This window comes from Zophobas morio, unplaced genomic scaffold, assembly GCF_036711695.1.
Source record: "Zophobas morio isolate AGI-343-1 ecotype UQ-CSIRO unplaced genomic scaffold, CSIRO_AGI_Zmor_V1 ptg000038l, whole genome shotgun sequence".
Classification (NCBI taxonomy): Eukaryota; Metazoa; Arthropoda; class Insecta; order Coleoptera; family Tenebrionidae; genus Zophobas; species Zophobas morio.
In genome coordinates, this window is record NW_026972143.1 from 4157261 (window position 1) to 4180079 (window position 22819).

General features: G+C 34.2%; 1 protein-coding gene across 2 annotated transcripts in view; it reads left to right on the forward strand.

Moving 5' to 3' along the window:
• Positions 1-341: 341 nt before the first annotated feature.
• The window catches only part of LOC135140217 (carboxypeptidase D-like), a 55034-nt gene continuing 32556 nt past the window's right edge, over positions 342-22819 (forward strand). The window contains exons 1-10 of one of the 2 annotated variants that reach the window (XM_064070669.1): positions 342-883; positions 7757-7859; positions 7921-8050; positions 8147-8626; positions 8674-8765; positions 14731-14964; positions 15059-15250; positions 15305-15390; positions 15457-15654; positions 15709-16386. In XM_064070669.1, coding sequence (XP_063926739.1) covers positions 443-883; positions 7757-7859; positions 7921-8050; positions 8147-8626; positions 8674-8765; positions 14731-14964; positions 15059-15250; positions 15305-15390; positions 15457-15654; positions 15709-16386 — 2634 coding nt within the window. In that variant the 5' untranslated portion in view covers positions 342-442. Of the gene's footprint in view, positions 884-7756; positions 7860-7920; positions 8051-8146; positions 8627-8673; positions 8766-14145; positions 14465-14730; positions 14965-15058; positions 15251-15304; positions 15391-15456; positions 15655-15708; positions 16387-22819 lie in introns of those variants that run through there. The other variant, XM_064070670.1, reaches the window with a different exon arrangement.

Consider the following 22819-nt stretch of genomic DNA (forward strand, 5'->3'; position numbering starts at 1 on the left):
CACAAGCGAAGGGCTGGTAATGCGCAACCGTATGCGAAAAAAATGGGGTTTTATTGATTCGAATATGCTAAATAGGGAGATAAAATGCAAATGAAGCATTCGCAGAATGAATAATCTCGCTTTTATTAAAATTTGAGCTTCTTGGAAACATGTTTTCACGAAGTGACACACTATGGCATTTATTGACATTCCTTTGGGAGATTTACTTGAACTTGTTTATTTGTTCGTTGTGGGTTCGCGTTTTGTTGTTAATGTTTGCAAGATTATTAAAATTAATAATTTATTGTTGGAAAATTTCGAAAATCTGGGGATTTTTGTCCACTGTTGGCAATCATTGCTTGACATTTCGCGTTGACGTTTCCAAACAAACGTCATTGTCGTCATATCAATATCGCGAAAATGCTCTAATTATTAGTTAATTTCCCGCACAAACCACGCAATAATGTATCTGAAAGCAATATTCCTCGTTTTAGTGATAGTGTCTAGTGAATCTCACAGGATTCGTTCGAATCCCGCCGACGAATCCTTCCTCAATAACCCTCGTTACCTCAATTACGACGAATTGACGAATTTGTTTAAACAGTTAGAGGCGGAACACCCGGAAATCGCCAAATTGAGAAGTGTGGGCAAATCTGTGAAGAACCGCGATTTGTGGGCGCTCGAAATCAACAGCAATGTGGCAAACAGGACGTTGCTTACACCCATGTTCAAATTTGTGGCGAATATGCACGGGGACGAGACCGTGGGGCGGCAGTTGATGGTATATTTAGCGCAGTATTTGATTGACAACTACGGGAAGGACGAGAGGGTGACCAAGCTGGTGAACAGCACGGATATCTATCTCATGCCTTCTATGAATCCGGATGGGTACGAGAACTCAGAGGTTGGTGGTAATTGATTGGGTAAATGGGAGATGAATGTGGCCTTGAGGTGGTGATGGTGGGCGATAAGTGATTGGGTAAATACTGGTATTGGAAGTGGGAAACAATAACCCATATTGTTGGTCGCGGTACATTTAACGTGGCTTATTTTCTTGCTTTGTTTTTTTTTTAATGGACATGGGGTTATGGGGTTTCCAGGTTTTTGACGAATGAGTAGGTTCATATTTGTTTGTTGGGATTTTTTGAAATCAAATTGTGGTTTTCAAAGAAATCTTTGTTTATGATGCAGTTACCAATGATTTTGTGTTAATATAAACGTTGAATTATATTTTAATGATGTTTTATTTTTTTTTATCATGTTGCTATTCACAAATTGGGGTTTTTTGGGTTTCAAGGGAATGATTAGATGGAATTTAATTGGTGGGATTCCTTGATATGAGCTTGTGGTTTCAAAAATAAATATTTGTTGATGATGCAGTTATCAGTGTTTTTGTGTTTATATAATATGATATTTTTTTACTTCCTAAGTGTGTGCTAAGTGAGTAATTTTGGCAAAATACTGACATTGATTTAATACGTATTTATTTTTCCCCATCTAGGAAGTTGTCAAAAATTATTAAAGGTTTATTGAAAATAAGCTTGCGTTTTGATAATATATGTTTAATTTCTAGTGTACTTTAGACTTTTTGGGTAGATTGTTAAGCTCAAACTAAAATTTATTTACCCATCTCCACCAAAAATTTGATGACGTCATCTTAAAATTTTGTCAAGTAAATGTCCCTTGAAGTTTATATTACTACATATTCTTTTATTTGTGGTTTATTAAATGTATTCAAACGTTAATTTTACGCTTGTAAGCTAACGTAAAAAAATAAATTAAATTAAAGAAAAATTTGCCTACGTTGATTTGACGTTGTGATAACGAGAAAATTGTTTTTTTTTTTAATTAATGTTTGGTAAAAAACTGACCTTTCTTTAAGTTAATAAGTTCAACATTGCTGTTTTTCTGTGGTGAAGCATTATTTATGTATGTATTAATGTACGTTGAATAAACGTCAAATGTCAACGTAATAACTTTGTTACTCATCTGTTTCGTCACAGAATTTTATCTGATTCTGTATACAGCTGGTTCTTATGGGAACTATACATAAGTACAAAAATTGGAAGCTAGCTAATGATTGGTAGAAACGACTAGCTTTATAACCTATTTTTTTTTTTAATAAATTGTGATATTTTATACACTGCACTATTCTTTACTACAATGAATAAACTTCAAGTATCAGGGGAATTATTTTTCCGCTTTAAAGTAATCTAGCTCAAAATAATACAAATCTCTTTGTTATTAAATAAAAGAAAAATTTGCCGACGTTGATTTTACGTTGTTATAAGGAGAAAATTGTAATTTTTGAATTGAATGTTTAGTAGAAAACTGAGCTTTCTTTAAGTTAATAAGTTCAACTTTGCTGTTTTTCTGTGGTGAAGCATTATTTATGTACGTATTAATATACGTTGAATAAACGTCAAATATCTACGTAGTAACTTTGTTACTCATCTGTTTCGTCACAGAATTTTATCTGATTCTGTATACAGATATTTCTTATGGGAACTATACATAAGTACAAAAATTGGAAGCTAGCTGATCATTGGCAGAAAGGACTAGGCTTTGCAACCTTTTTTTTTTAATAAATTGTAATATTTTATATACTGAACTATTCTTTACTACAATGAATAAACTTCAAAAATCAGGGGAATTATTTTTTTGCTTTAAATTAATCACACTCAAACTAATACAAATCTCTTTGTTATTAAATAAAAGACAAATTTGCCGACGTTGATTTTACGTTGTTATAAGGAGAAAATTGTAACTTTTGAATTGAATGTTTGGTAGAAAACTGAGCTTTCTTTAAGTTAATAGGTTCAACATTGTTGTTTTTCTGTGGTGAAGCGTCATTTATGTACGTATTAATATACGTTCAGTCAACGTCAAATATCAACGTAATAACTTTTTTACTCATCTGTTTCGTCACAGAATTTTATCTGATTCTGTATACAGCTGTTTCTTATGGGAACTATACATAAGTACAAAAATTGGAAGCTAGCTGATCATTGGTAGAAAGGACTAGCTTTACAACCTATTTTTTTTTTAATAAATTGTAAAATTTTATGCATTGAACTATTCTTTACTACAATGAATAAACTTCAAAAATCAGGGGAATTATTTTTTCGCTTCAAATTAATCACACTCAAACTAATACAAATCTCTTTGTTATTAAATAAAAGAAAAAATTGCCGAAGTTGATTTTACGTTGCTATAACGAGAAAATTGTAACTTTTGAATTGAATGTTTAGTAGAAAACTGAGGTTTCTTTAAGTTAATAAGTTCAACATTGTTGTTTTTCTGTGGTGAATCGTCATTTATATACGTATTAATATACGTTGAGTCAACGTCAAATATCAACGTATTAACTTTTTTACTGATCTGTTTCGTCACAGAATTTTATCTGATTCTGTAGACAGCTGTTTCTTATGGGAACTATACATAAGTACAAAAATTGGAAGCTAGTTGATCATTGGTAGAAAGGACTAGCTTTACAACCTATTTTTTTTTTTAATAAGTTGTAATATTTTATACACTGAACTATTCTTTACTACATTGAATAAACTTCAAAAATCAGGGGAATTATTTTTTCGCTTTAAATTAATCACACTCAAACTAATACAAATCTCTTTGTTATTAAATAAAAGAAAAATTTGCCGACGTTGATTTTACGTTGCTATAACGAGAAAATTGTAACTTTTGAATTGAATGTTTAGTAGAAAACTGAGCTTTCTTTAAGTTAATAAGTTCAACATTGTTGTTTTTCTGTGGCGAATCGTCATTTATATACGTTGAGTCAACGTCAAATATCAACGTATTAACTTTTTTACTGATCTGTTTCGTCACAGAATTTTATCTGATTCTGTATACAGCTGTTTCTTATGGGAACTATACATAAGTACAAAAATTGGAAGCTGGCTGATCATTGGTAGAAAGGACTAGCTTTACAACCTATTTTTTTTTTAATAAATTGTAAAATTTTATGCATCGAACTATTCTTTACTACAATGAATAAACTTCAAAAATCAAGGGATATATTTTTTCGCTTTAAGTTAATCACACTCAAACTAATACAAATCTCTTTGTTATTAAATAAAAGAAAAATTTGCCGACGTTGATTTTACGTTGTTATAAGGAGAAAATTGTAACTTTTGAATTGAATGTTTGGTAGAAAACTGAGCTTTCTTTAAGTTAATAGGTTCAACATTGTTGTTTTTCAGTGGTGAAACGTCATTTATGTACGCATTAATATACGTTGAATAAACGTCAAATATCAACGTAATAACTTTGTTACTCATCTGTTTCGTCACAGAATTTTATCTGATTCTGTATACAGCTGTTTCTTATGGGAACTATACATAAGTACAAAAATTGGAACCTAGCTGATCATTGGTAGAAAGGACTAGGTTTACAACCTATTTTTTTTTTTTTTAATAAATTGTAATATTTTATACAGTGAAGTGATCTTTACTACAATGAATAAACTTCAAAAATCAGGGGAATTATTTTTTCGCTTTAAATTAATCACACTCAAACTAATACAAATGTGTTTGTTATTAAATAAAAGAAAAATTTACCGACGTTGATTTTACGTTGTTATAAGGAGAAAATCGTAACTTTTGAATTGAATGTTTAGTAGAAAACTGAGCTTTCTTTAAGTTAATAAGTTCAACATTGTTGTTTTTCTGTGGTGAATCGTCATTTATATACGTTGAGTCAACGTCAAATATCAACGTATTAACTTTTTTATTGATCTGTTTCGTCACAGAATTTTATTTGATTCTGTATACAGCTGTTTCTTATGGGAACTATACATAAGTACAAAAATTGGAAGCTAATTGATCATTGGTAGAAAGGACTAGCTTTACAACCTATTTTTTTTTTTTTAATAAATTGTAATATTGTCTACACTGAACTATTCTTTACTACAATGAATAAACTTCAAAAATCAGGGGAATTATTTTTTCGCTTTAAATTAATCACACTCAAACTAATACAAATCTCTCTGTTATTAAATAAAAGAAAAATTTGCCGACGTTGATTTTACGTTGTTATAAGGAGAAAATTGTAACTTTTGAATTAAATGTTTGGTAGAAAACTGAGCTTTCTTTAAGTTAACAAGTTCAACATTCCTGTTTTTCTGTGGTGAAGCTTCATTTATATACGTATTAATATACGTTGAATCAACGTCAAATATCAACGTATTAACTTTTTTTACTTATCTATTTCGTCACAGAATTTTATCTGATTCTATATACAGCTGTTTCTTATGAGAACTATACATAAGTACAAAAATTGGAAGCTAGTTGATCATTGGTAGAAAGAACTAGCTTTACAACCTATGTTTTTTTTTAATAAATTGTAATATTTTATACACGGAAGTATTCTTTACCACAATGAATAAATTTCAAAAATCAGGGGAATTATTTTTTCGCTTGAAATTAATCACACTCAAACTAATACAAATCTCTTTGTTATTAAATAAAAGAAAAATTTTCCGACGTTGATTTTACGTTGCTATAAGGAGAAAATTGTAGCTTTTGAATTGAATGTTTAGTAGAAAACTGAGCTTTCTTTAAGTTAATAAGTTCAACATTGTTGTTTTTTTGTGGTGAAGCGTCATTTATATACGTATTAATATACGTTGCGTCAACGTCAAATATCAACGTAATAACTTTTTTACTCATCTGTTTCGTCACAGAATTTTATCTGATTCTGTATACAGCTATTTCTTATGGGAACTATACATAAGTACAAAAATTGGAAGCTAGCTGATCATTGGTAGAAAGGACTACCTTTACAACCTATTTTTTTTTTTTAATAAATTTTGATATTTTATACACTGAACTATTCTTTACTACAATGAATAAACTTTAAGAATCAGGGAATTATTTTTTCGCTTTAAAATAATCAAGCTCAAAATATTACAAATCTCTTTGTTATTAAATAAAAGAAAAATTTGCCGACGTTGATTTTACGTTGTTATAAGGAGAAAATTGTAACTTTTGAATTGAATGTTTAGTAGAAAACTGAGCTTTCTTTAAGTTAATAAGTTCAACATTGTTGTTTTTCTGTGGTGAATCGTCATTTATATACGTATTAATATACGTTGAGTCAACGTCAAATATCAGCGTATTAACTTTTTTACTGATTTGTTTCGTCACAGAATTATTTTTCCACTTGGAAGAAACCAAACTTAAACTTATAAAAATCCGTTTTTTGTTAAAGAAGAGAAAAATTGATCGACGTTGATTTTACGTTATTATAAGGAAAAAACGTTACTCGTTGAAACGAAAATGCCTAATACAAAATTCAGTTTTCTTGAAGTCAACAAATTCAACATTATGGTTTTTCTGTAATGTTGCATGATTTGTGTTCGTATTATTTTACATTGAGTAAACGTTAAATAGTAGCGTAATAAATTTGTAACTGACCTGAAACATCAAAGAACTTTGTCTGTTCTATCTAGAGGTGTTGCTTATTCAAACCACACATAAGGATAAAAATTGGAAGCTATCTCATGATTACCAAGAAATACGAACTTCACACCTTTTTTTATAATATCAAATAAATTGTATTATTTTCTAAATTGAACCATTAATGAGCTTCAAAAACCAGAGGAATTATTTTTCCACTTTGAAAAAATCAAACTAAAATTTACGTTGAATAAACGTAACTCAGCTATTTCTTTTTCAAACTGCATCTAAGAACAAAGTCTAGAAGCTAGTTTCAACTTAAACGTAGATCAGTAGAATTTTTTTACGTCAATTTAACGTTACTAGAACGTAGCAACTTTAAAAGTTTAGCAATAATTATCAAGTAACAACGAGTTCCCTTAAGTTACTAAGGACAATGTACATGTTGTTCGTTACCCTGTCACGCGTTACTTTACGTCGAATAAACGTCAAAAACCAACGTATTTTCGTGTTTCCTTACAAAAGCCGTATTTCTTCCAAACTACTTTTAACATTTTCGTGTAGATTGTAAAACTCCAACAAAAATTTATTTACCCATCTCCACCAAAAATTTCTCTTGAAATTTATTTGTGGTGTATTAATGTATTCAAACTTTAATTTTACGCATCTAAGTTAACGTAGAAAAAATAAATTTTTTAAATGAAATTTTAATTTGTCTTAAATAAATTTTTTGGAAATTTTATCATTTATTTGTTCTCTTCAGGAATTTAATGACGTCAACTCAAAAATTTTTAAAAGTCTTGAGAAATATCTTCGTGTTTTGACAGTACGTGTATAAAACTTTATGTATTCACCTCTTTCAAAAAACTGATGACGTCATGTAATTTTTTTTGCAAATCTAATTTTTTGTTGCAGCTTTTTTCACTCTGTATTGTATTACAAGCAAATTCTGTGCTTTCAACAAAAATGTGATTGAAGAGACCTTTGAAATCAATTGCAATGTTCAGATTCAGTATAAACATTCGTTCCGACCAGACTAATACTGATTTTTTTTTCTCAGACACCTTTAATTTGTTTTCTCAATTTTTGCGACCTTGTAGTTAATTCTGCGCTTACACTATATAGCAGTAAGTGGTTCACCACATTACTTAAGCCACACTTGTTTTTACTTTTCTTTATTTTTCCATCAATATATAAAATAACGCAAATTTTTGACAATTTTTACTTCAAATGTTAGTAGAAAAAGTAGCTAGACGTAGCAAGTAGACACTGCACTTGCAGAAAATACAACCTTACACACCCTCTTCTATTTGGTGTTTTTTTTGTGTTCACTTTTTTAATCTTTTTTTTTATATACACAGGAAGGCATGTGCGAGTCAAAACCCGGTTATACAGGTCGAGAAAACGAGAATAGCAAGGACCTGAATCGCGATTTTCCGGATCAGTTCGACTCTGTCCGTACCGGTATTAACTCAACATTTTTGGTTACTTTAACGTCTGAAATGTGGTTATTTTGGCAATTTAGGGACCATATTGGCGGGACGCCAGCCCGAAACAATAGCTCTCATGACCTGGATCATATCGAGGCCATTCGTCTTATCGGGGAATCTACATGGGGGCGCTGTCGTTGCAAGTTACCCCTTTGACGACTCAGGGTAAGGAAAGAAATATACTATTATTTTATTAATCAATGAGTTCAAAATAAATGGTAGGCGGCAATTCGCGCTTTAAATGGAACCCCTTTTTTCCAGTTCCAAGCGCCAATGCTGCCGCGAAAGCAAATCCCCCGACGACGCTCTCTTCAAAAAGCTCGCTCTCACCTACGCCCAGAACCACCCTCTCATGAAGGGCGGTAGAGCGTGCCGAAGCGACCAATTCGACCAAGGAATCACCAACGGTGCCTTCTGGTACGAGGTCAGAGGCGGCATGCAAGACTTTAACTACGTCCATTCCAACTGCTTCGAAGTGACCTTCGAGCTCAGCTGCTGCAAATTCCCGAAAGCAGAAACCCTCCCCACGGAGTGGGCCAACAACAAAGAGTCGATATTGCAGTTCATAGAGGCCAGCCACTGGGGCGTCAAGGGCCTGGTGACCGACCGAAACGGCGAACCCGTCCTCGACGCCGACGTCGTCGTGGTGGGCGTCCGCCACAACATCACCACCTCCAACCGGGGCGAGTACTGGCGGCTGCTGCTGCCGGGGGAGTACGAGATGTACGCCGCCGCCTACGGGTGAGTCGCAGCGCGCTCGTCTGAACGCCGCTCACCGGTTTGTCTAGGTTTCAGCCGTCGAAGCTAGTCAAAGTCGTCGTGGAGGCCGACCGCACCACCATCCAGAACTTCAGCATGGAGCGGTCGTCGGCAGAGAAAGGTAACGCGGGCTCGTTTGATGGCTTTAATTCACAGTGGTTGTGGTAGTTGCACTGGCTTTGTTTGTCCTTGGGGTTGCTTACTAAATTTGTGCAAATACATATGTTTATATGCTGTTCTTTGTTGTGTAAACTAGTTTTAAGTGTGACGAAATAAAGAAGTGCTTATAAGCATGTGTATTTTTTGCCTAATCCACACGCCCGACTTGATCACTTTTTTTTTATGTGAGGTTGAAACGCTGGAGCTTTTTCGACGCGGAGCAAGGGGTAAATACGCTTGAATATTTTCAGCTTGCGGAAATATTTTCTAGTTGTCGAGGAGGAATTTGTATTTTCAAGCAAAACCACATTTTAGGTGTTATAAAAGTGTATAGGAAAAAGTCGAGTTTTATGCTACTTTACATCGAAAACACCATGTTTGAAGTTTAGATCAATATAGTATACAGGGTGATTCACGACTAATGATGGGTCCGTCAGAATTAAGAATTAATTAAGAACAACACTAATAATAATTTAAGGTGATCGCATTTTCTTGACCTATCATGACTAAGAAATAGGTCTCCCGTTTCCGTCTGTCTGTCCATCTGTCTGCCGTCCCGGATTTTTATTAAACAGATAATCTCCGAAAGTACTGGACCGATTGTTGTGGAATTTTGTACTTATATTAGGAATATCATGTAGATGGTAAAACGCCAACCAAAATTTGTCTAATCATCCCCACCACTAATGTGATGACGTCACTTCAAAATTGTACATATTAAATGGGTTTTAAATTGTATTTAAATAACATAGTCTTACACATGTAGTTTATGACTCCGAATTGAGATTTTACCCGAAACGACTAGATTTTTGGAAAAAAATCAAAATTAGGAAACAACATTTTGATATTTAATTTGGATTCTGCAAAACCCAATGCTTTGAAATCTTGCAGATGGTTTACAGTTATGATAAGCATAATAACTTTTGATTCAAAATATATTTACTTATCCCCTCCAAAAAATTGATTACGTCACCTCAACAGTTTGCCGAATAAATCCTAACTAAAATGTACAAAATATGATGAGTCTGTACTTGTGATTTATCATTCCACTCATAGTTTTTGAATTTTCATATACAGGGTGACTCAAAAAAATTAATGAATGGGTGAATTTATTTAATTGATTTAATCAGGAACTACAAAACCGAATACTTTAAAATCTTGGAGATATTTTACAGTTATCATAGGCATGGTAAATTTTTAGTCAAAATATATTTCCTCGTCCCCCCCTAAAAAAATGATGACGTCACCTCAAAATTTTGCTGAATAAATCCTATCTTAAATGTGCAAAGTATGATGAGCCAATACTTGTGATTTATCATTCCATTCATATTTTTTGGATTTGCATATACAGGGTGACTCAAAAAAATTAATGAATGCGTAAATTTATTTTATTGATTTAATCAGGAACTACAAAACCAAATCCTTTTTAGCGAATACTAGCGCCACTCACCCACCTTTTATTTTTGTAACGAGTATGTCATTTACCAAAATCAGTCATACATTAACAAGCAGGCGCGGATACAGGATTTCGTTGGGGGGGGGGGGGGGGGGGGGCAATTTTTGTGCAATTTTACCTATCTACAGAAATTCGTTCTAAATAAGAAAATTTATACAATTTTAGCTAGTATACATGGGTGACATTTGGTTCTTTTCATTACACGTATAGTGTACAGTAGAACCTCGATAATCCTAATTAATTGGGAAAAAGTTGTGTTCGGATTAACGATTTGTTTGGATCAGCAATTTTCCCAAAATTCTGAAAGGGAATTGAATAACAACTTCATACACAACTGAAAACAAACTTCAAGAAATAAACCTAAATTTTATTAAACAAAAATTAAAGAATTCTTAAGCAACAATGGATAATGGATACATTCTAAAATACTTCCTTTGCTTACGCTCGGGAAGTAAAAATATTACTCCGTGGCCATAAACACGCTATCTTTTGGAATAAACACCCCGGGATCTATACCTTGAAATATTTCAGAATTTTTAAATGAATTTTTCAAAAATGAAATTTTCCATTATGTATTCGTATTACCTCCATTATGCAAATTTCGAACCATTCTCGACGATTTTCGAAATTTAACTAAATATATTTTCTAGTAGATTTTGGACCTCAGAAGTCATTTCTGGCTTCATTTCTTCGATAACTTAAACCATTTTTCCAGAATCGTTGAAATATGGCAATTTTTAAAAATTTCGAAAAATTCGAATTTCACAGCGAATTTTCCGGAAATATTGCTCCGTTACCATAAACATGGTATATTTTTGGAATCAACACGTCGGGATATATATCTCTGAATTTTTTGAGAACTTTTAGAAAATTTTTTCGAAAATGAAATTTTTCTCATGCAAATTTTCACTCATTTTCAACGATTTTCGAAATTTAACTAAATACTTTCTCTTGTAGATTTCGGGTCTCCGATAACTTCATCCGTTTTTCCAGAATTAGTTAATTAATTCAGTGGTTTGAAATATCGCAATTTTTAAAAATTTCAAAATATTCCATCCAACATATGCAGAAAGATCTTGCGTCATTTTTGGAAGTAGATGCATGTTTTCAAGTTCAGATCGGATTGCAGAGTTTTTGTTCGGATTAAAGAGGCATCGACTTCAAATAGCCTCTGTTCGGATTACTGGATGTTGAGACAATCGTGAGTTCGGATTATAGAGGTTGTACTGTATTTACAAAATGAAATATGATTTCAAAATTTTGAAATTGGTCAAAATAAAGGACCTCGGTCGTGTGTCAGGCAATTGCATCCATTGCCCCCCCCTGGATCCGCGCCTGTTAACAAGTACTAGCCCCGCCCACCCACCCTCTCTTTTTTTAGATGGTATCTCATTTGCCAAAATCAGGCTTATCTTAGCTAGTACTTGTTAAGATAAGCCTGATTTTGGCAAATGACGTATCCCTAAGAAAAGAGAGGCTGGGTGGGCGGGGCTAGTTCTTTATAAGATAAGACTGATTTTGGCAAATGATATATCCTGAAGAAAAGTGAGGGCGGGTGGGTGGGGGTAGTATCTGCTAAGATAAAACTGATTTTGGCAAATCACATATTAGTAGCATGGTAAATTTTTAGTCAAAATATATTTGCTCATCCCCCCTAAAAAATTGATCACGCCACCCCAAAATTTTTTCTTAAATGTGCATTCTGCAAAGTATGATGAGTCTATAATTGTGATTTATCACTGCATAAAAATTTTTTAGATCTGATTATATGGGGTGTGTGAAAAAAATTAATGACTGAGTCAATTTATTTTATCGATTAAATCAAGAATTACAAAACTGAATACTTTGAAATCTTGACGTTTTGAAGTCATTGTAAGCATGGTAACTTTTTAATGAAAATGTATCTGTATATCAACCCCAAAAAATTGATTACGGCATCTCAAAATTTTGCCGAATAAATTCTTTCGCAAATGTGCAAAATATGAACAGACTTTTAATCATTGCATTCATATTTTTTAGATTTGCTTAAACAGGTCACTCAAAAAAATTAATGAATCAGTCAATTTATTATTGATGAAATTAAGAATGAGCCACCCCATTTTCTGGAAAATGTGAGAATACGTCTTTATAACAATCAAATACTGATAGGTAAGAATTATAATAATAACATTCAGAATATTTTGTTCAATGGAAGCGTATGAATCTGTCTCATCTGTTTTGGGGGGATTAACTCATTCAAATCCAACAAATGTCTAAGTGACATTCTTCCGATGTAATGTATTCCCGTTGATAATGCGCTGTAATTAAATTTTTTGCACTCATAACTTTTGGTAAGTGTTAAGTACATTTGATCGGTCGATGAAGAACGAGGGCAGAATATGCTGCACACGTATAATTAATTAACTCAGCTACGTTCGTTTCTTTGCGGATTTAGTTGTACACTTTTCGTGGACGACCTCGTTGTCTTGTTCTGACTAACTTGGGTCTCCGGGTCCTCTCTTGACAATTTCTCGTTGAGGATTTGTGACGGCTTTTTCGTTTTCGGCCTCTTGTTCTTCGCCATCTAGACTTTCATCGTTTTCGACAGGCACAGGATTTGGGAGGTACACCATTTTTCCTTTTACTTACCGTCATTATAATGGTAACTACTTTATCAACATAGTTTAAAAAATGCCAAATATAGAAATGTAAAGTCTAAAATTCCCCCAGACACAGCTCAGTACGTCTGTAACGTACGGTGGTCACAGAGAGAAAGGAATGAGCACCAGTATGGCGGCACCAAGTACACATAAAATATTTGGGACACGCATGTTGGCGCATAGGTGACGCTCCAACACTTCCCCTCGAGTCATGGGAAACGCTCGCGCTCCTACTTTTTTTTGTCAAATCAAAAACGGTTTACCCCTTTGTCTCGAAAATGTACGAATAACAATAAAATAATTATGATCACAGCTCGCCCAAAATTATGTTCGGCCCGTTTTTCTCCATTGTAGGTAGCGTAATTAAATCAGTCTTATCCTCTGTTTGTGAAGACAAAATCAGTCAAATTTCATTTTCTTTTAACGCAGATGTTTGTTATCGGAACGTGCTAATTGTCGAATTCTTTCAGTATGTGAACATGAACAGTCGAAGTTAGGCATGTACTGAAACATTGAGAAAACCTGTTTTCCCGTTGGTTGTCTATTTCAATTACATTTCATATTGTCCACACTCGCTGGTATTTCTTATTTTTAATATATGGAGGTTATCACAAATAAAATGTCGTTAAATCAAATTGTAATTTTTTAAAAAAGGGGCATTTCTTGGACTGTAAAAAAACTGGATATTTTCTAATAGTTTTCTTCTTTTTCCTTGTTTTGCATTTCTGTTTTCGGAAAAGTGATCTAGACGGTGTTCTCCAGAGTATCGGTAACAGTAACGATTTTTCCGTGGATTTGCTGGACCCATAACCTGTTCACGGTCTGTGTGGCAGCTAAACACAATAAACCATAAGCACTACATTAAGATCACACTACTAAAAGAATGAAATCAGTAGAAAAATAAAGATAATACAAAAAAAAAATAAATGAATGGTTTTATTAACTTCTTTTTCGTCGTTTTTGGTTCCAGCTGCTTCGTAATCCGTTTGATGTGTGTTTGGGTCTGGGTTTTAATTTGTTTGCGTTTTTTGTTGCATTTTTTATTTATTGTGTTTTTAATACGATTGACATTGTTTTACCAGTGAGACATTTTATTTGAATTTTATTTTTCCCTTTAATGTAGTGTCGTTAGAATTAGTATTTTCCTTTTGTGCTTCTTTTTTTTACCCCAGTTGTCTTCGTAACTGTTGGAAACGCCAGACTGTTATAGACAATCTTTTTTAATTATTGTGTTATCTTTTGTTTAGCTGGTTGTTCTCTTTTGGGATTACTCATCATTCCCTTTTGGGTGTATTCATCGGGTTCGCCTGTGGATTCACTTCCCGTTTGGCTCTGGACTGGCTTTGTCAGTCTTTCTGAGGCACTTAATACGAAAAAATATCATCTTAATAAGTGGAGAGTGAAGAACGTCGACACTATGTGACCACGAATAAAATGAGTCATTTTTATCTGTAAAAGTATTAAATTTCAGCCAAAACTTGTTAAAAACAAACGTAAAAAATGTGGAATTGGATACCAATGCTATGATGTAACAAAAGACAAAATAAAATCCTCTGATAATTGTGAGAGTGTGAAATATTTACCCAACCAATTTTATCTTTTTACGTGACTTACAAAAACACCCTGTATGTTTGAAATTGTTTTTAAATTGTGGTCCGAAATGAGTTGTGCCAGCGTAATCATCGGTCGTCAGTTTCGCACAGTTTCAAGCTAGTGTGGATAAACAGCCTTCTCTTCACCGGGCACTGGCACCATCACATTCTGCGCACTAACCAACCATGCTTGTTTTTGTGAAAACCCTCAAACTAAATTTGTGTGGTTGACTGTTGCAGATGACTATAAAATTTTACTAAATCAAACCCAGCGGACTTTCGACGTTTACGGTTTCTTGTCGAGTGATAGTGACTTGTTCAAGCACCACCACTACCACGAAATGGTGGAGTTCCTTAAGGAGATCAATGACTCCTATCCCAACATCACCCATTTGCACTCTGTAGGAAAGTCGGTGCAGGGGAGGGATTTGTGGGTGATGGTTATAAGTAGCACCCCTATGAAACACACCCCAGGTGAGTCATTGTTGTCTTTCGCGTATTAAAAGTAAATGGAATAAAGTGCGGCGTTGGTGGATCTTCAATATGATTAATTTTTGGGGTTATTTAGGTAAACCTGAGTTCAAGTATATAGCGAATATGCACGGGAATGAAATAGTTGGTCGAGAATTATTATTGTATTTGATGAAGTATTTGTGCGAGCATTACGGGGTTGACGATAGAGTGACCAGGCTTTTGGATGGTACAAGGATTCATTTAATGCCCAGTATGAACCCCGATGGGTACGAAAGGAGCCATGAAGGTGCGTTATCTATTTTATGTAACTTTATGTTAGTGAGTGAACTGAATGCTTTAGGGGATGATTCGAGTGCCGTAGGAAGGGGTAATGCAAATAATGTAGATTTGAACAGGAATTTTCCAGATCAGTATTATATTAATGAGGTATTTTATTTATTTATATTAAATTTTGTGGTGTTATTACTGTTATTATTGTTATTATTATCTTAGTTTAATCGTGCTCTTCAACCGGAAACGAAGGCTGTGATGGATTGGATATTGTCGGAACCTTTCGTTTTATCGGCAAACCTTCACAATGGGGCTTTGGTTGCTAATTACCCATATGATGATAATCCACCGGGACAAGCAGGCGAGAATTTGTCTCCAGACGATGTTGTTTTTAAGTTCCTAGCGCACTCATATTCAGATGTAAGTTTCTAGTGCTTCTGTATTTGTGGTTTATGAATGCGTCTTGAAACCCAGGCGCACAAGTCCATGCACCAGGGCGCCGCGTGTCCGCTCTTCCCCGACGAGCGCTTCCAGGACGGCATCACCAACGGCGCCAAGTGGTACTCCGTCAGCGGCGGCATGCAGGACTGGAACTACCTCGTGGCCGGCTGCATGGAGCTCACCATCGAGATCGGGTGCTATAAATACCCGTACGCCAAGGAGCTCCCTAGGTACTGGCTCGACAACCGCGACGCCCTGCTCACCTACATGGAGCAGACCAACCGCGGCATCCGCGGGTTCGTGCGCAGCACCATCGGCCAGCCCATCGAGGGCGCCAAGATCCTGGTCGCGGGGGTGAGCCACTACGTGAAGTCGCACAAGGGCGGCGACTACTACAGGATCCTGTTGCCGGGGAGGTACAACGTGACCATCGAGGCGCCCGGCTACGAGAGCTACACCAACGAGGTGGTGGTGCCGCGCGAGGGCAGCGTGGACTACAACGTGAGCTTGATGAAGGACGACCCGATGCACTGGGCGGATGGGTACGACTTCGGCATCACCGAGAACGTGTTGAGGCCGAAATATCACAGTAATGCGGAGGTGTACGAGATCTTGGCAGGGATGGAGAATAGGTTCTCGGATGTGGCAGCGTTCCAGAGCGGGGATGATTTCGTGTCCATGACGGTGAGGTCGTTGAAGATCACGCACGAGGTGAGTAGTTTTTTAGTTTGGGGTTTTGAGGGCTAGGGTTGGGTACGGTCAAGTCAGGTCATATCAAGTCAACTGAAGTCGTTTTTGGTGACGTCATGTCAGTTCAGCTCAAGTTATGTGAGGATATAGTTTCAAGCTAGCGTGGGTAAACGATATGCAACGCAGGCTTTTTTGTTTGCGAAAGTAATTTTTTTTAGTTTGCTGATTTCCCTAAAAAATTTATGACGTTACCTCAAAATTTTGCTGAATAAATCCTAAATATAATAAATTGTAACGAGTCATTTACCAAAATCAGTCATACATTAACAAGTACTAGCCCCGCCCACCCACCCTCTCTTTTTTTTTAGAGGGTATCTCATTTGCCAAAATCAGTCTTATCTTAGCAAGTACTAGCTAAGATAAAACTAATTTTGGCCAATGACATACGAAAAGAGAGGGTGGGTGGGCGGGGTAGTTCTTTATAAGATAAGAGTGATTTTGGCAAATGATATACCCCGAAGAAAAGTGAGGGCAGGTGGGTGGGGGTAGTATCTGCTAAGATAAAACTGATTTTGGCAAATCACATACCCGCTAAGGAAAGAGAGGGTGGGTGGGCGGGGTTAGTAGCTGCTAAAATAAGACTGATTTTGGCAAATGAGATATGACTTAAACGACAGTATCCTAAAAAATTTAATTAAATTATTATAAGAAAGACACAAGAGGCACCAAAGCACTTTCAGATTCTTTCCAAACAGGAATATCGAGAACCTCGAGGTTGTTTTACATTTTTCAAAAAAAAAAAAACGGGGTCCCAAAATTGACTCAAAAATAATAATATTATTAACACACTTATTGTTATGAAATTTTAAATGTAACTTATCCACAACTTTCATTACATAACTGTGAGGGTAGTTTTTTTTTAACAATTTATTATCATATATTGTTTAAATTCTGTTGAAGTTTTTGCATCATGTAATTTAAAAAAATCTATATTTCAGTTATTTATGGAAATTTTGGAACGGGGTTTTCACCACTGTTTTCAGTTTGCAAAACTTTGGAAATCGTACCGGGTCTATTTTTACTTTATTTGCTGGGACTGAGATATAGTTAAAATAAAAGTTAGCAACTTCTAGGACAACGCGTATCAATTCTAACAAAAAAAGTCGAAAAGTACGATTTCTGGAGTTTTGTAAGCTGAAAACAGTGTTGAAAACTGTGCTCTGAAATTTCCTTTAATAATTGAGATATTGATTTTTAAAAATACGTAATCCAAAAATTTCATGGACAACATATATTTAAAATTTCAAAACAATAAGTTTGTTAATAACGGAGATATTAAATTCTGAAAATAGACCGAAAGTTCCACTCGGAAAACGTAGCAACTGGCCATTTTCCAGACACCCGGCATAATGACGAACCTCGCTATTGGTGTAAACTTCTCAAAGTATATTCATTCTATTTTTTTTTTAAATCGAGCTGCAGGCAAAATTTACTATTCAGTAAAACGATTCCTTCTTAAGAAAAAAAATATCGGAAACTAACAATGGAATTGATTTAATTTTTGAGAAAAAATATTGAGGACTTTAGAATCATTTTTTTTTAATTACCCGACGTTTTCAGTCTCCAAAGGAACGAATTATTCTCATATCATTGCAAAATTGACTTTTTGAGTTTCTTGCATGTGTGCGGGTTGTCGTATGGCTTTGAGACCGAGCCGTAGGCGAGGTTTACCGTCATATAGTAACAATAATATAAAAGAATGAAAATAATATAATTACTTTGATTTTACTTCCCGAGGAAGTATAGTAATCGAGTCCATCGCACAAATGGATACTTTTATATTTTCTGGACGTTTCATGACCCCTAGAATACGAAAAAAGTAGTCTTCCATCATCTAGATGGTTAAATACCAACCAAAATTTTGCTAATCATCCCCACCAACAATTTGATGATGTCATATCAAAAAATTCTATGTTTAATTTGATTTACTTAATTTTTTTTTAAATGTGAACCCTTCTCGGGAGTCCCTAGCTATCTTTTTTAAAAATATAAAACCTTCTCGGGGGTTCCAAAAGATTTTTTTTAACAATGTGAAACCTTCTTGGGGGTCCCAATTGTCTATTTCAAAAATGTAAAACCTTCTGGGGAGCCCCAAATGTCTCTTTTTTTTATGGGAAACCTTCCCGGGGGTCCCATCTGTTTTTTTTTTAATGGAAAACCTTCTCGGGGGCCCGAAATGCATTTTTTTAAAAATGTGAAACCTTCTCGGTGATCCCAATTGTCGTATTTTAAAAATGTAAAACCTTCTCGGGAGCCCCAAATGTCCCTTTTTTTAATGTGGAACCTTCTCGGGGTTCCCAACTGTCTTTTTTTTTTTAATGTAAAACCTTCTCGGGGGCCCCAAACGTATTTTTTTAAGAATGTAACACCTTCTCGGGGCTCCCAATTATCTTTTTTTAAAATGTAAAACCTTCTCGAGGGTCCCAACTGTGTTTTTTAAAAATATATAACCTTCTCGGTGGTCCCAACTGTCTTTTTTAAAAATGTAAAACTTTCCCGGGGGTCCCAACTGTGCTTTTAAAAATGTAAAACCTTCTCGGGGGTCCCAACTGTCTTTTTTAAAAATGTAAAACCTTCTCGGGGGCCGCAAACGTATTTTTTTAAGAATGTGAAACCTTCTCGGGGGTCCCAGTTATCTTTTTTAAAAATGTAAAACCTTCTGGAGATGTTTTAAAGTTATCATAGGCATGGTAAATTTTTGATCAAAATATATTTGCTCATCCCCCCCTAAAAAATTGATCACGCCACCCCAAAATTTTTCCGAAAAAATGCTATCTTAAACGTGCATTGTCCAAAGTATGATGAATCTACAATTGTGATTTATCACTGCATAAATATTTTTTAGATGTGCTTATACGCGGTGTGTGAAAAAAATTAATGACCGAGTCAATTTATTTTATTGATTAAATCAAGAATTGCAAAACTGAATACTTTGAAATCTTGACGTTTTGAAGTTATTGTAAGCATGGTAACTTTTTAATGAAAATGTATCTGTTTATCAACCCCAAAAAATTGATTACGGCATCTCAAAATTTTGCCGAATAAATTTTTCGCAAATGTGCAAAATATGAACAGACTTTTAATCATTGCATTCATATTTTTTAGATTTGCTTAAACAGGTGACTCAAAAAAATTAATGAATCAGTCAATTTATTATTGATCAAATTAAGAACGAGCCACCTCATTTTCTGGAAAATGTGAGAATACGCTCGTCTTTATAACAATAAAATAATGATAAGGTAAGAATTATAATAATAACATTCAGAATATTTTGTTCAATGGAGGCTTATGAATAATTGTAGTCATCTGTCTTGGGGCGATAAACTCATTCAAATCAAACTAATGTCTACGTAACATTCTTCCGATGTAATGTATTCCCGTTGATAATGTGCTGTAAATAAATTTCTTGCACTCATAACCTTTTTTGATGACCTTGGCGCATTCAACAGCATTTGAGCGTTTTGCTGTGCTTATCCAAACTGATATACGTGTCCTTGGAAAAATGTTGATGACGTCATCGCAATTTTTTTTTAAAAGGCTCCGCTACAAAAATGTAACCAGAAAATAAACATAATAGGCATACCGTCGTCACGTTTCCGACAGTGAGAGAAAAGTACTGTCTAAACTCTTTAGACCAATTTTTAAGAATTATAATAATGATATTCAGAACGTTTTGTCGATTGTAGCTTCCTACGTAATAGTTTTGTTCCTCTGTTTTGAGGGGACGAACTCATTCAATTCAAACTAATTTCTACGTGACATTCTTCCGATGTATAAACATAAACCCCTTTAAATTTGATTTTTAAAGGAAACTTGGAGGAAAAAGCGAAATTAATTTTTCTAAACGATTTTTATTAACAATATCAATTTCAATGGTAGGAGAATTATTTTTCGAAAAGTTCGTCCAAAGGCACTTTCGCCAATAAATTATTAAATATAGTCTGCACAATTTGGTTGAATACTTCTTCGTAACTACTCTTTATATCACCGAAAACTTCTTTCCAATTTTCATTTATAACCGAGTTGAGATTATCACCTAATTTCCACAGCTCCCGTTCCGGCCCCGACGGTCAATTCTGGAATTTCCAGGGGTTCCAGTGACGGCAAACCCTCGTCCCGAAAAGGACGATTCAGTTGTTCGATTGCGTCTTTCACAGCTTTCGACAAGCACTCGTTGAAGTCTTTTTGGTTTCTGTTGCACTTTTTGAACGTGGGGGCTGGAATTAAGTATTACTAGCGAGGTGAGAAGGAAAGCGAAATTTTTTTTACGCAGTTTAGTGCAAGTGCATGCACTGAGCAGCAGGAAGCAGCCGAAAATAGCACGATTCATCGTAGTAAATATTTTGTCGTTTTCTTTAGTGCGGGATTTTTCTTTTATAAATTTCGGCAAAACAACAAAAAAAAAAGCAAAAGTTGAACTGGTTTCGATTTACGTAAGAGTTGGAATTGTCCTTGTAGTTTTTAGCGAATCTGCATCCGATTGCGCCTAGATTTTTTTTTAAGCTAGTGGCATTGGAAATTTATTGAATAACTTTTTAGTACAAAAAAAGGAGACGTAGCATTAATTTCTGTTTATTCTGATGAGTTGTGATAAAAACACAGTATATGTTAAACGATTAACAGTGCATTCAATTCCAATGTTAATGACTTTAATTTGTTTGCTTTTTTGTGTTGGTTTTGTTAATTAATTTTTTGCACTTATTTAGAATGGGTAGGAGAAACTAATACGATAAATGACGTACATTTGTGAGAATTTAAGGACGGTTTTTGAATTTTGTGGGACAGAAAATATTACGTCTCCACAAAAACCTAATCAAAAACGTGAAGGACTTACAGATTTTGAAAATTAATAAAATTTTCGATTTTCAAATAAAATATTCCTGTGAACTTTGAAATTTTTAATTATACAAAAAATTCCAGAATAATGAAAACTACATTCGCTTTAATTATACGAAATTTTATTAATTAGTACATTTAAAATATACTGAAAAAAATTGGTCGAAGGTTATTTCGCCCAATTTAGCCCTCGCACCTGAAATGCGATACAATAAATCCAAATTTTTTGCAAAATTATAAGATTTGATTTTCGGATTTTATTTTTTCATAACCCTTGTAAGTTAAAATAAAGATAACGGGTGTTCATTTCTCTCTACTTTTACGTTTTCTCGACCTTTCATGACCCCTAGGATACGAAGAGATAGGTCTTCAGTTTCCGTCTCTCTGTCTCTTTGTCCGTCTGTCTGTCTGTCTGTCCGTTTGTCTGCCGTCTCTGGATTTTAATTAGGACTATCTGCCTAAAATTATAAAACAACATTTTGCAATTTAATTTTGAATCTGCAAAACCGAATGCTTTGAAATGGTTATGATTTTTTTTTTAATATATGTATGGTTTTCTTTCAACAACAGGATGGTTAACATGTTTTCAGTTTCTTGTTGGGAAAAAAGACTTCATATATTAAGAAAAAATAGAGAAAATATAAGCCTCGCCCACCCACCCCATCTCGATTGTGATGAATTTTTTATTCATCGTTGTTTAATCTTTGTTTTTTTTCTTTATGTACATAGTTTTCTTTCAATAATTTTTTGGCGCAAAGAACAAGAGATATTATAATAAAAAACAGTGTTAATTTATTATTCAATAATTTTGGGCTGTGCTTCTAATGTAAGCCAGAATAACTTGTACTTTCTCGTTTTTCTCGAAAAACTGAAAAATGTAAAATTTAATTCTCAACTCAAAACTCATGAAATTTCAAATCGGAAAACTGGAAAATTTAAAAATGAAAACTCGATATCTTAGAATTGTAGAAAAGAAAAATAAAAAATTGAAAAATTGCAATTGGAAAAATTGACGAAACGAAAAATTGAAAAAAAGTGTAATTGAGAAAACAAAAAATTATAAAATTGGAATATGGAAGAATAAAGTATTCCTGTCGTTCGAACCCTATTTATTTGATTTTATTGCGACATGTGTTTCGGCCGAAAATAACGTAAGGCTCTCTTCAGGCGTATATTTAAGAAATATAAAATTGGAACATTGAAAAATTGGAAAAATAAATAAAATAAAAAAACTGAAACAAAAAATTGCAAATGGAGAAATTAAAAATTGGAAACTCGAAAACTCAATTCCAAAAATTGCGAAATCTATAAATTGAAAATTACAAAAATTGAAAACTCGAAAAATTTGAAATCGAAAAAATGAAAGATTGAAGAACTGAAAAATTCAAGTTAAAAAAGCTGTGGGACCGTTGTTTACGCCACTGGATTTTACTTTATAGAGGTTATCAGACACAATTTTGCAAGGAAGAAAATAGGGGGCGGGTGGGTATAGCCAGTGTTTGTTAAAATAAGATTGATTTTGGTAAATGACTGAACAATATTAAGAGTAATCACTGGA